General features: G+C 43.2%; 1 protein-coding gene across 1 annotated transcript in view; it reads right to left on the minus strand.

Annotated features, from left to right (window-relative positions):
• Positions 1-5,707: 5,707 nt before the first annotated feature.
• Positions 5,708-13,897, minus strand: part of LOC308682403 (cadherin-7) — a gene marked incomplete at both ends in the record, with an annotated part of 118,667 nt that continues 110,477 nt past the window's right edge. Inside the window, one exon of the mRNA XM_081352113.1 lies at positions 5,708-6,216. Coding sequence (XP_081208239.1) covers positions 5,708-6,216 — 509 coding nt within the window. The remainder of the gene's footprint in view (positions 6,217-13,897) is intronic.

The following is a 13,897-nucleotide window of genomic DNA, read 5'->3' on the forward strand; positions in this document are numbered from 1 at the left end:
AATGGATTTCATTAGCTGGGATGGGCAGTCTTATATTCACCAAGAAATAAAGATTTCACCAATGATCTTCCTTACCTTTATAACAGAAAATTACCAAAGACTTCTGCTCTCTTCCATAAAAAAAAAAAAAAAAAAAAAAAAAAACGAATAGCAGGCATTCAGTAGGGTTTTGAAGAATCGAATTTTCTTTTTTTATTGTTCACCCAAAGAGGATTTTTTTTTTAAATCCATTAAATATTTTCCTTCCTTACATCTTCAAAATGTAGAACTTTAAGAGTTCACACGTTTGTTTGCTCAGCTTTGACTGTGATATTTATCTTCAGTGAAAAACATATTAACGGCATTGCTTTGTAAACCTCAGTTTTTCAACGAATGTATAAAATCCTCAGCCTTGTGTAATCACACATATTTGTGCAAGCTTTCACTTTATTATACTGATTAAGTTTAAAGCAATATTATTTGTTTTTAAAAAAAAGACTGCTGAACTGATTTTTACATTTCAGACTGAAACTCTAGGTCACATAGACAATCTGAGGTTTACAAAAAAACATTCAAGAATTATTTTTGAGACTTTTGTAGAGATATTCAAGCAAACAATCTAGATCACCAACAGTATTATTTGGAATGCAACCCTAGTTCATGATATCAAACGTAAAATAAAAGCAAATTGAAAATATTTGTCCAATCTGTTTACGTGTTTTCCCTAAAGGTGTTTCAATCCGGCCCACAATCAAAATTATACATTTATTCACTAGACTTATCTAACTCCAGTTCGCCTTCATAAAATGTTCCCCAATTCTTCTCAATTATGTTTCAAATGCAGGGCAGACACTGGTACGGTGATGCATGTGTTTTGGGGTTGTGATAAAATTAAAGGTTACTGGAAGGAGATCCACAAAATTATTCAAAAGATTACTGGAAAGATTTTTGCATTGTCTCCAAATGTATATCTTCTGAACTGTAAAGGTAGTCTGTGCCTTGATGGTGACAAAGAAAGTGTACTGAATTTGTGTTTATATTTAGTAAGAAAATGTATATTACTACTACTCCTCAGATACTCTCAGTCAATATGTGAATGAGTCAAGCCGCTACTTCTACCTCTAGAGAAACTAACATATGATCTGCATTAAAGATCTGATGTTTTCTGGTGCACTTGGTCTTCTCTGTGGAACTTTCTTGAAGATGCTCAGTGACTGATATATCCTTTTAATTTTTATTTTTTTTGGTTTATAAAATGTACTCAGATATGCCCTGTTGTATTATAACTATTAGTTCTATTTTTGTTATCATTTTATATGCATATGTATGAACATGTATATCCAAAGATTGTAAGATAATATTTGGCTGTACGTGCTGTTATGAGATACCAGGATCACTGTTGTGTTCTTGTAAAAAAAAAAAATAAATTGTCCTTTAACCAGGTTGAATGATAACAAGTAGATGTTTCTGGACTGTTCTGAAAATTACGGTTCTTGTAGATTACTTCATTATGAATATATCATCATTTTTCCTATCAGTTTTTTACTCCAGCTGCTCTTTTAGAAGCCTCTGAACATGGACAAACTCTTTGAAGTGTAAAATGTATTCTATCCATAGTCTTATATATACAGTGCACAAGGTTCCTCAGATCCTTCCCTGGACAACCACTGCCCTGCAGAGTTTAACTCAAAACCTGATCAAACTCACCTATATGTAGTTCCCTTTCGAAAGGTAGCATATGGACTTGGGCCTCCAGAGTAGGCTCCACTCAGCTCGCTGAGCTACTGCTCAAGCGATGGGTTGAAGGTGGTTGGCTTGCCGCACTCCCCTAGGCTGGGCGCAGACATATTTCTGTCACCTCTAGAGCCACTGGCAGGCCCACACCCTGTTAAATTATCAGGGGCAGGTGGTTGGTACTCCCCTGTTGATACAGGGTAGTTCTGAGTACTCCACTTTCAGCTCTGTATCATTCTACCTCACACTAGAGGTCTGCAAGCCCGTTGGGACCCCATTCGGGCCGGGCTCGGGCCATTTTTTTTTTTTTTACAGATCGGGCTCGGGTCGGACTCGGGCTTATTTAGCTTCTCTCCTTTCATTGTGCCCATATACGTGCAGAGCACACGTCACATAATGTGTGTGAAATATTGTTGTATTTATTATTTTATAAATATTATACATCGCATAAGCAACACAAACGCAATACGCAAATTGTCGCAAATACGCATGCGTCACTCACGTGCATTAACAGGTGACAGTTGACCATGCAGAGGATCAGGGAGAAGTTGGATTTTTTTATTTTCTTTTTTATTAATATTATTTAACATTAGCCAGTTGGCGAAGAGTTCTTCATTTTTGAACATTGTTCTTTAGTTACTTAAAAGCAAAAAAAGGTAGGCCGTTTATTTACTTATTTTTGGGGTTGGATCCCGTGGCGCTATATTCTCTACTGCATGCTTATGCTTCTCTCTAATGTACAGTCTGTTCAATATTTGTGGGCATGATTGGTGATGTTTCAGGCCAATAATAAAAGTTTACCTTTTAGTAGCGTGTGATGTGCCGTGCGTGAAGCAGAGACAGCACGCATCAGAGAGCGCGCATCAAAGAGCGCGGGTCAGAGAGAGCTTAAAGTGATACGTCTCGGGTCGGGTCGGGTTCGGGCTGAAAAAATTGCAGCAGTTGTCGGGCTGGGGCCGGGTAGGGCTTGAACACCACGGGCCAGGTCCGGGTTAGGGCTGGAGTTTTTGGCCCATGCAGGGCTCTACCTCACACCACTATGGCTTGTGTCGAGCAGAAAGATCTAACCTTCACTTCATTTTGGTTTTCGAAGTATGCTCCCTTGAAGCCAGAGCATTGCCATGAGCTGATACCCATGCGTATAGATGGTAGGCCCCTCAATCTAGGGCCTCCATTTAGGCAAGGTGGCGTGTGTTGTACTCCCCTTACTTAAAGGGTGTTGCGTTTGTGCTGAGTACACTGCCATGGGCAATGTAGTTAGGTACCAGGATGCTGTAGGCGCTGTATAAACAGCTTATCTGCCAAAGAAGGCTGCGCTGTCAAGTAGTAGGCCTCAGTAGGCCTCCTTGATGGGCAGCCCCCAAAAGGGCTCTTTAGGCCAGCTTGCCTCAGGTGGTTGGCCTTAGTAGTTCAGGCAGTTGACTCACTGACGGGTAGTAGGCCTTAACAGGCCTCCTCGGAAGAGAGTCCCAACGTTGTGGGTCATACATTAAAGCTGCGACCAGGTAGCCAGCCTCAAGAGGCCTCCTGTGGGTGACCCCAATATTTGAGTTGGTGTAGTATGGTTCCCAACAGTGTTGTGTTCATAGCAGAATAGACTTGCTATCAGCTAGTAGGCCCTACCAGGCCTCCCTGAATGCGAGTCCCCAGCAGTATGGGTAGATGGCTGACAGCACTGGCGTGCTTCAGGCCGAGTAGACCTCTCACATCCTCAAATGACTGTTTGAGTGACGCGGTATACTGCCAGCAGTGTTGACAGTCAGGCACTGGCCTTAGCAGGCCTCCCTAACCCTGAGACCCAACATGGGGTGCTTGGCTGTTAAAATTCACTGGCCAATCAGACAATTGGCTTCAGTGGGCCTCTCTGGAGGCGAGCCCTGATTATGATCAGCTAAATAAGATTTGCTGCTGCATGGTTGGCCGTTTAGGCCTCCCAGAAGGCAAACCCTAATTTTTGCCAGCTAGTATGACCACTGTCAGGCGGTTGGCCTTATCAGACCACCATGAAGCTCAGTCCTCAACCTTACTGGTCCATGGCAGTCAGTTTTTTACCTAAGAAAACGTTCAGGCAGCCGACCTTGACAGGCCGCTCCGAGACTGAGCCCCAGGACTGGGTAGCTGGGCTTAGCTGGCCCTGGGACTGACACCCAGAGTCGGAGTTCATAGCAATCAGTTGCTATCAGGTAGTAGGCATCACCAGGCCTCCCTGTAAGTTGTTTCCCAGCGATACTGGGTTCTGGCAGCTAGTGGCCACTTGCTATCAGTTCAGCTGGCCTTCTGAAGCCCAGCTTGCGCCCTAACACGATTAAAGTGTTCACTTTCTGCTACTGGTTCCCTCTTGAAATCTCTTTTTTAGCCTACAGCCTGGTTTGCCTACCAGCCAGGCCATGTGCTCCCCTCACTGAGGGTCACTATGAGTACTCAGCCTCCTGATTCTGGTCAGACAGTTGTAGACCTCTCGTGAGGCCTCCCAGTTAGATCAGTCCTTAGGCCTTTTCAGGCCTCCTCAATGCTTTTAAACACAAGCGCTGGGTAGATCTGCGGATCGAGCAGAGAAACTCCCCTCACTGGCAAGAGTTGTAAGTGCTATGCTGAGTCATGCTCTCCTGGATACCCCGTCTCTGAGATCCAGGCTGAGTGGTTCACTGTCAGCTTTGCAGTCCCTTGCATTGGATGCCTTATCTATAGACAAGTGTCCAGAGGCTCTGTCTTTGGACAGACAGGAAGTTGGCCAGACTGAAATGTCCAATGTAAGTGACACCAGGTCAGGCCTTCCTGGTGGCATTTCGGGTGAGTATGTTCCCCTGAATAGTGTTTGGCTGGCGCTCCTTTGGGTTCCCTAGCCACATTCCCTAGAAGAGACACCTTCTAATTTGAAGCTGTGGTCCTAGGCCCTTGAGCAGGCCCATGTAGGCCTTTCATTAAATTCGGTTTATGCAGGTTTCCCTGTGAAGCATATAGCTTGGGCTATGACTGTAGGGAATGTTGTCACTGACAGCCCAGTGTGACCTGAGGGTGAGTGGTTCTGGCATTTCATTTGAATTTTGCTGGTTCTGACAGTTGTCACTGCCAATGGACATGCACTCCCCTTAGCGTGGTGGCGTTGGTATATCATTCCCCAAAGCGTCATCGATGCAGTGCGAGTTCCCTTTCGAAAGGGAACGTCTAGGTTACAACAGTAACCTCTGTTCCCTGAGAACAGGGAATGAGACACTGCATCTTTTCTCCATGCCTCGGGGCCTGCCTGCCAAACAGCCCCTTCAGACGAAAGGTGATTGTCATGTTGGCAAGGCGCCCTTATATAGTTCCGGGTTACACGTTAATGAAGTCAGTGGCTGTCGCCGGTCAATATGATTGCCGTGATTTGACAGTGATTTCAGACACCTGTCACGCCTGAGGCGTTCCCCAAAGCATCATCGACGCAGGGTCTTGTTCCCTGTTCTCAGGGAAGATAGGTTACATTCGTAACCTAGACGTTTTCCAGAAACCAGCTTAAGTCGTTACATATCGAATACAGATTACTGGTCCAAGCCTCCACTCTGTTTCAATTGAGAATACCATTTCAACAGCAATTTATGAGCACTTTCATAGCATTTATCGTGGTGTAGACTACAGTCCCGTGAAGACGTGAAGTCTGAGAATTTCCCATAGTGACAATTGCACAGTGTTTAAATCAGACAAAGATTGCACTGCTTCAATCCAGACAGCGATCGATCTGAGTAGAACTGCACTGAGTCGAACGCACTCTTGATTAGCTTGCTCAGGTTTCTTTGATTAAGGTTGAAACTAAACTATGCAGGGCAGTGGTCAGATTGGAGGGACACTACAGTACACCTACCCAATCAAACCCTGGCACCACACTTTCGTTTCATTTGATTGAGTCGACAAACCTGTTAAAGCCAACTAAAGAAATTTAGACCTTACACATTGTCTTTACACCTGCAGAACAATAACAATTGTTGTGTTGTCGAATGTTTGTAGCCCATTATTAAGGCTAGGAGAAAACCCTGTTTCCGTCAAGATTGCCGTACAGGTCTGCCAGCTTCTTGAAGCGTGGTCCACAGTTGCTGAGGTAATCGTAACTCTGTTCTGAATCTGAACTGGGAGAATCTAGGGAGCTCAGAGACCCCGCCACAGAGCCGTTTCCCTCAAACGCATAGGTCTGAAGAGAATCATACGGTGGAGCTGACAGATCGACATCAGTCACTCTCAGTCTGTCCCAGATAAACTCTTGAAAGACAGTGTTGTCAGGAAGTGATTTGTAAGATGTCCTAGCTGAAGCTGAGTATGGGTTAACAGAGTTAACTGGAGTTAAATTTTGGACCTTTGAATCACGTATGACATTGAGATTACGCAGAGCAGCCATATCGAAAGCTTCTGTATCTTCTTCACCTCCTCCTTCATCATCATACTGAACAATGTTTTCCCGCACATCACGCTCATCCTCCAGGAAAAGAGGCACTTTTCGTCTGCGTTGCATCGCCACGATCAGCAGCATCAGAACTAGAGGAGAGACAGCAATGAAGGTTCAGTGGTTGCACCAATACAATGGAACAAAACTCTGATACACTTATCTTTACTGGATTTGTTTTTACTGAATGAAATGTCGACCTAGGATGAGCTATAGGACTGTGAAGCTTTGGGGGTGTTGATGGACTTGATCTAGTGTTTTTATCATCGTTCTGAATCCAATCTGAATGTAGTCTTTGACAAAAATGTGCTCAAAATGTTGCTTTTGTTAAGAAACTTAGTCAAGTCCAGTCAAGTCACATTTATTTATTTATAGCACTTTTTACAATACAGATTGTTTAAAAGCAGCTATACAGAGATAACAGGAAAATGCAGCAAAGTTTGTTTCCAGAAGAAAATACGTCACAGTCCACCTAAAGTAAGTTCAGTGATGTTTCATTTTGTTGTGAAAAAGTTATTAAGTTAGTTCATTTATATATATAGCCGCTCTGGAGAAAACTGTAATGTCATCCAGCTCAGTTCAGTTCAACCAGAAAGACTTGGGAGGCAAAATAATGTAGTCAAGTCAAGTCAAGTCATCTTCATTTATATAGCGCTTTTAACAATGGAGATTGTTTCAAAGCAGTTCTTTAATAAAGTTATTTTCCAGCTAAAGTTAGTTTTGATTGATTCGCTTCCGTCGCAACGATCATTTGTTATTAAATTAGGGGCCGCTAAGACGACACCATTCTCTCTACACAGACTTTAAATGCGAACCTGTGAGAAACGCTGATGGCGGTCACATGCGCATTTAGAATTGGTTCTATAGTTATGTGCGTTTGAATATACGCAGGTTTGGAATTCCCTACAAGCCAAGCCTAAACAAAGTACTTGTCTTTCCTTATAAATTTTGATCAAGAATTTTATTTTATTTTGTCGCTTCAAGTAACAAGTATGCATTTATTAACAGCCCAGCAAGCAAGTATTATGATATAAAGTTATTTGGCGTAGGCCCCGTCTGTAATCTGAGGGTACGGAATCTGCATTTCCTGCCTGAAGTCAGAGGCAGGGGTGCAGCCGACCCCCGGGGAGGTATGAGAAGGGACCATCCTGGTGGTGGTGGGGAGAATGGAGGGGAATGTACGCATCAGCATCTGTGAACTCAGACATGTGTAAGTACCGATCTTTTATACTAAGTATTAGAGCTCGATTGGATAGATAAGAAGGTAATAAGTGACGTAACAATTGAGTCTTCCCGGCAGAACTTATGCTGAAGCTTTCATTTCTCATATAATGGTGTAAATGCAGGCAGATCAATATTATTGTTGAATATTAAATTAAATGTTAAATTTAATGTCCCCAACTAAGCAAGCCAAAAGCCAATGGCAACAAAGGTGAAAAAAGGCGACAAAGGTGACAGTGGCAAGGAACCAAAACTCCACCAATGACAGAATGGAGAAAAAACCTTGGGAGAAACCAGGCTCAGTCGCTCAGTTCTCCTCTGGCCAACGAACGAACTGTGTGTGATTATGATTCAGGCAGCATTACAGGTCAGAAGTCAGATTGGATTGGAACAATCAGAATATTATCCAGTTCCATCTGGTTTAAGATCGGAGTCATCACGCCGGTATGGAGACGGGTTTGTTGAGGATCAGTGCCGATGGCTGTCGTATCAATGAGGCAATTTTTTTCAAAAACGATGGTGTGGAAAGAGTTAATATAAATCAGATAGAATTGTAGCATATACGACTCTGGGTAAATATGAATTAGCTCAAGAATATGGGGAATTTTGGGAATATTAATATTTATGACTCATGGTCCTAATTCATAAGTCGCATTTATTTTATCAATTATCGAGATTACCTTGTTCTGTAACTGGTCTGACCAACATTTAATTCGTCCCGCGAATAAATGTAAGATCATTACAGTTAAGAAGAGGTATTCACAAACTCCAAGAAAGTTTTATGTTCTGGCCACGGACATCAAACTTTCTGAGTTTATTAATTAAAACTACTCAAGTAGTCTATATATCGAGCTTTGTAGCTTATAATTGGATCTTTTAAGTTTCATTGACTTATAAGGTGGTTTTTTAAAACACAGAGACAGTGAAAAGTATTTATGAATTTTAATAAATGTAAGACTAGAGATTATATGAGCTACAAATATAAACGTACGTAAAAATGCAAACAATAAACAAACAAACACTTAACCGAACCAAAACATAAAACATAGCATGATCAGAATGAAATGAAAGAAAGAAAGAAATAGAGAGAAGGGAAAATTAGTAATTATTACATACAGAAACCTTTGTTCACGAGACCCCTGGAAACAGCTTTTATCAGCTCAATATACTTGCAGAATTCTGTGCTCTTTCGGGTGAGGCTGAGGCTGAGGCAGGAAGCGGACAGCGCGGACGGTGTCCTGTTTCTGCTGGGTCTTCCAGTGCCGCGAAGTTTAAAAAGGCTCACTGAAATGTAACGTTACCGAGAAAGTTCAATTCGTCTCCCGGGATGGGAGAGGCCGGATCTTATTTGCAAAAGACGGCAGGCAACTCTACATGACGCGGGGGTTTGCGTCCCAGAGGCCAAGGCAAGGCCTGTCCAGCTGGAGCAGCGCTGCACGTGGAGAAGGAGGAGGAGGACAGGGACCGGAGAAGCGAGGAAGTGGGATCAGCGGGATCGATGAGAGAAGAGAGGGTGGAAACAGGGTCTCTTGCTTTTTAAAGACATCTGTTTACGCCCTGCTTTCGGTGACAACAGCCAATCAGATCTTCTGATCTGTAGCGGGAAGAAGTCTTCTTTGTGTGAAGAAGACACGCCTACTTTGACCATATGTCTTATGAGAGAAAGGATTCATACTTAGAAATATGATATTTCCTGGAACAAATGCATATTATTGTACTTTGCAGTCAAGATTCGTCTCCGTGAGATGGAGAGGATTACAGAGATATCAAAAATAGAATATAGACGTTGTAGCAATGCACAGATACATCATTATGCATTAGTATAGGCATTTTAGTTCTATTAATGTTACAATAGGACACATATGCTTTCCTATGGTTTACACACTTCTTAACACAAAAGGGATATATTTTAGTACATTTAAAAGCGACTTTATTGGTGAAAAGTATTTTTCCTGTGGTGGGTTTCTGTTTGAAAGTCCACGAGTGTGTGTGTGTGTGTGTGTGTGTGTGTGTGTGTGTGTGTGTGTGTGTGCGTGGAATGTCACGAGCCTGTGAGGTTGGGGGAAACACCAGCCAAACCGGCGCTGGCAAATTGCTGCGTGGCTATAAAATCACTAGGGGTCCACGCTGAGCTGGGGGGTTTTAGAGGGGATTCTTAAAAACAGGGTTTCCTTTGTGACTCAAATGTCCCTCTGGGGGGGCAAAAAGGTTGCACCTTTGATATGTCCAAGCAGACTTAGCGACGCCATGGACAGACCCGTTGTCTGAAAAGACAACGAAGGATGTGTTTGGAGACAAGGTTTTACTAATTGGAACAGCATGTGACCGCATGTCAGGCATTGTCGCTACAGAATGTATAAGCAACATAAAATTAATTTTAACTAAAACTTTAGCATGTTTTAAAATGTCATTTTAATGGTAAAATAATGTAAAATGTTGCAGTAACAACTTATTAATTTATTATTTATTCCTTAGTTACAGTGAAAAATTAACTGATCTATGCAAAATTACATTAAAATAATCAAAAATTGTCAATTGACATTTAAAGTGATGATTTCTTAGCTGAATTAATAGAGCGCAAACTTTAAAACTCCAGGTTTGCAGTGTTGAAAGAAAGTGGAGTAGATTGTATATGTTTACAACTTAGATTAATGCCAAATTTGCAAAAAGAACAAGATTTTGAGATGTTCACAAACCTGTTTTTGTTTTAACCATTTTTTTTTTTATTTTTTTTTCAGTTTTTTTTCCATTTTCAGTTCAACTGGCAAACGTTACAAAGCAGTGTACCTTTATCTAAAAATATATAATCACCCATTGGCGATCAGTTGTATAACGGCTGATACCTGTCAACACCAGACATGATCATCAAAAGCAAATAAAAGCCATTATAATCAAATGACGCTGTCTACACTGGATACAGTATATGGCTGTCCATTCAGTTTCTGATGTTCTCTACTAATTTGAGTCTTCTGACAACAGGACAAATGGAAGAATGTTCACTTAATGAATTCCATTTAAAAAGTTAATTTGTGTCTCTGTACAGACTTCAGAAGGACCCCAGCATCAGGAACAAGTGCAGAGATTTGATTGTGTGACTAAGTGTGTTCCACAGCTTATTCTGATCAAGAACAACCCATGTAGACAGGAAGAGACTGTCTGATTGACATGTAAAGGAAATTCAAACAGTGCTAAAAAATACTTGTGGAATTTTTTATAGAAACATTCCTCCTCAGGCGCCATTGCCATCTCACTTATTTTGCCACATCCCCTCTCATTGATTACAAAACTAAAATAATCTACAACAAAATGTCAACCAGCAGGGAGAGTGAAATATTGTTTAGTGAAAGCAATATTTGACTGTGATTTTTAGTGGATCCTTTAGTGAAGCTTCCAGATAGTAAGGAATGTGGTGCATTCATACAGACTCGAGCAGATCGAGGGTTTGAGATTCAGAATGTCACATATGAGATGAATATGGAGACTATGGCGAACTTTAACTGTATGCATCAGTTCTCTTTGTACAGTCGTTATTTATTACCTTGATCATTAAAGTTGAAATTGTGTAAAAACTCTCCATTGAACTTGAAGAATCTTTCCCTGTCGCCTTCATTTGCATCCATTTTTACTGAGAAATTTATGTAATTAAATTGTGCAAACGATCCATCACATGCAATCAATAAGAAATGAGTGAATTTTCAGGCCTCACGTCTCGCTACCTCAAGTGTATATGAGTAAAATGCAGGGGCGATTCTAGGATTTTCATTTTAGGGGGGCTCAGCCCCCAATTTTAAAATAAAATAAAATTCTTGAAAAAAAAAAAGTTAGTTTATGGTCTAATGCTCACTATTAACTAGTTTCATTCATTCATCCAGTAACAATATGGCACGGTTTTATAATCACTGGTCCTGAATGTGATGTATTTAGGGGGGTTGGGGGGCATGCTCCCCCGAGAACATTTTTATTTATCTGATCTACATGTGTGCATTTTAAGATGTTTTGAAGGCCAAAAAAATGGATGACAACAGCTTTAAAACCATGTGCGGGCAGCTGTTTTTTTTCTCACCTCATCAGCATCACACTCTTTTTCTTTTTGTTTTTATCTTGCTCTGTCTTTTCCCCTCCTAAAGCTGAGCTTTGACTGATATAGGCTTTTTATTTTTGTCTGTCAGTGAAGAAAGTAATTTCAAATCATTTAACTAACCAGCTAAACGTGTATTAATGTAACTGTCTATTGGCAATATGAATAATCTGTTCTATATTTATTTGTCGGTCTGAAATACGATGGGATCATCGCTCTCACCTCAATGGCTGGGTGAAGTCCCAGCCGCCTATTTGAGGTGATGGCCAACACTCGCGCATTACAAGTCCAACCTACTGAGCTTTGTGGTGTGGGCCCAAGGTGCTTTCTTCGGGTCATCAGGTGGGTACCCTCCTTCAACAGTGTTTCGTCAATTAACCCACAACACCTCCAGAGGGCTTGACAGCCAACCCCAGCGTCCTGGGGCAGCCCCCTCGGCCCCTTGGGCTCCACAGCCAGTGCTCTTTTATGTTCCCTCCCTACCCGGTGGGTTGTTCCATCGCTCACAGCGCTTCAGCCACAGCCATCTCGATGCTGTCTCTGCTCTTTTTGTAATATTCGCCACGAGCCGTCTCCTGCTGGCACCTCTTATTCCAAGTCTGGACAAGGCACTCCAAAGTGACTGCCCGGGAAATCCTCGGCAGCCCACTTCCACTGGCAAGTTCCATGCCCGCCACCCCACCTGTTGGCACTGTTGGATGAGTGGTTGGTACTTCCCAAGCTTTCTCTCATGGGCCTCTTCTATCCTCTCCTCCCATGGTACAGTCAGTTCCAGCAGCACCACCTGTTTTGTTGCTCTAGACCACAGAACTATGTCTGGTCTGAGAGTTGAGGTAGTAATCTCCTCTGGAAACTTAAGCTGTCTCCGGAGGTCAACTCTCATGTCCCAGTCAGCAGCCGATGTCAGGATTCCTGAGCCAGTCGATGTCACTCTGGAACTCTCCCCTGCTCTAACAAACCTGATCAAACGGGGTGCTGTCGTCCTCATGATGTTGTGGGTCTTCCTTCTCTCTTCCTCCAGGCCTGTAGCCAGCTCGGCAAGTATCTGGTCATGCCTCCATCTGAACTTGCCATCAGCCAGGCTAGCTTGACATGATGACAACACATGATCAAGGCTTGCCGATTTCCCACACAGCATGCAGTCTGGGCTCTCAACCAGCCCCCAACGATGGAGATTCACTGGTGTTGGTAGGACATCGTATGTGGAGCACAGGAGGAATTTTATCCTATTCTCCTCCATGCCCCACATATCCCTCCACCCCAATGATCTTCCTTGGACACTGCCCCAACGCTGCCCTCACTTGCCTGTCCTCCTCCTCCACCATACGGAGCTCTTCCTGGACTAAGCTGCGGCGACCTTTGGCATTAGCATCCCTCCACCTAGCTCTGGTTATAACTCCTAGGCCCAGCCTGCCTTGGTTGACCGTCCCCACGATGTCTTTGTGGCGTAGCCTTGCCTCTGCATCTGCCACAGCCCTGCTTGCTGACCATTTCCGTCCTGTGCGGATGGTGATATCTGCCTGGCGGACCAATTGGTCACTACTGTCGCGAAGCATTATCACCTGCCGGGCTTTGGCCACCTTAAACTCTTCAACCACAGATGTTAATGGCAGCTGTAACTTGCTTCCTGAACTGTACAGGCCGATTGAAGAAAGGCTTTTGGGGACTGACAGCCATCTGCGAAGGAAGGTGTTGATCCTCCTTTCCAAGGCTTCAACTGTTGTTAGGGGCACTTCATACATGAGCAATGGCCAAAGAAGTCTTGGGAGCACACCATGCTGGTAGCCCCAGAGTTTAAATCTTCCAGGTAGCCCACTCCTATCCAAGGCTCGCATCCAAGCTTCCGCCTGCCCAAGCATCTCCTTCACACTCTCTCGGTCATTCAGTTCCGCTCTAAACCATTTTCCCAAGCTCTTAATGGGTCTCTCACTGACAGTGGGGATGAGGTCTTCTCCAATCCTGAAGCGAAACTGGTCCTGCACATGTCCTTTCCTCAGCACAATGCTCCTCGACTTTGCTGGCTTGAACTCCATCCTAGCACCTGCAATGACTTTGCATAGATCTTCCAGAATCCACCGACCTTCTGGGAATGATCTTGCCGTTATGGTCAGGTCATCCATGAATGCCTTAACTGGAGCCTGCTGAATCCCGCTTGCCAGAACTGCACCTCTTCTAGGCTTCTCTACTGTCTTAACCAAGAGGTTCATTGCAGCTGCAAACAAGATGACCGAGATGGTGCATCCAGTTACGATTCCTTTTTCTAACCGCTGCCAGCTGGTGGTGAAGTCCCCACAGGTGAATCGTATCCTGAAATGGTTGAAATACTCCTGCAGGAGATGCTGGACTTTCCCTGGGACATGGTACGCATGCAGTGTGAGATCCACCAGCTTATGAGGGACAGTTCCATATGCATTGGATATATCGAGCCACAGGACTGCAAGATCTCCGTGGTTGGGCTTTGCATCCTCAATTAT

The sequence above is a fragment of the Scardinius erythrophthalmus genome, assembly GCF_964197995.2.
Source record: "Scardinius erythrophthalmus genome assembly, chromosome: 22".
NCBI classification, from domain to species: Eukaryota; Metazoa; Chordata; class Actinopteri; order Cypriniformes; family Leuciscidae; genus Scardinius; species Scardinius erythrophthalmus.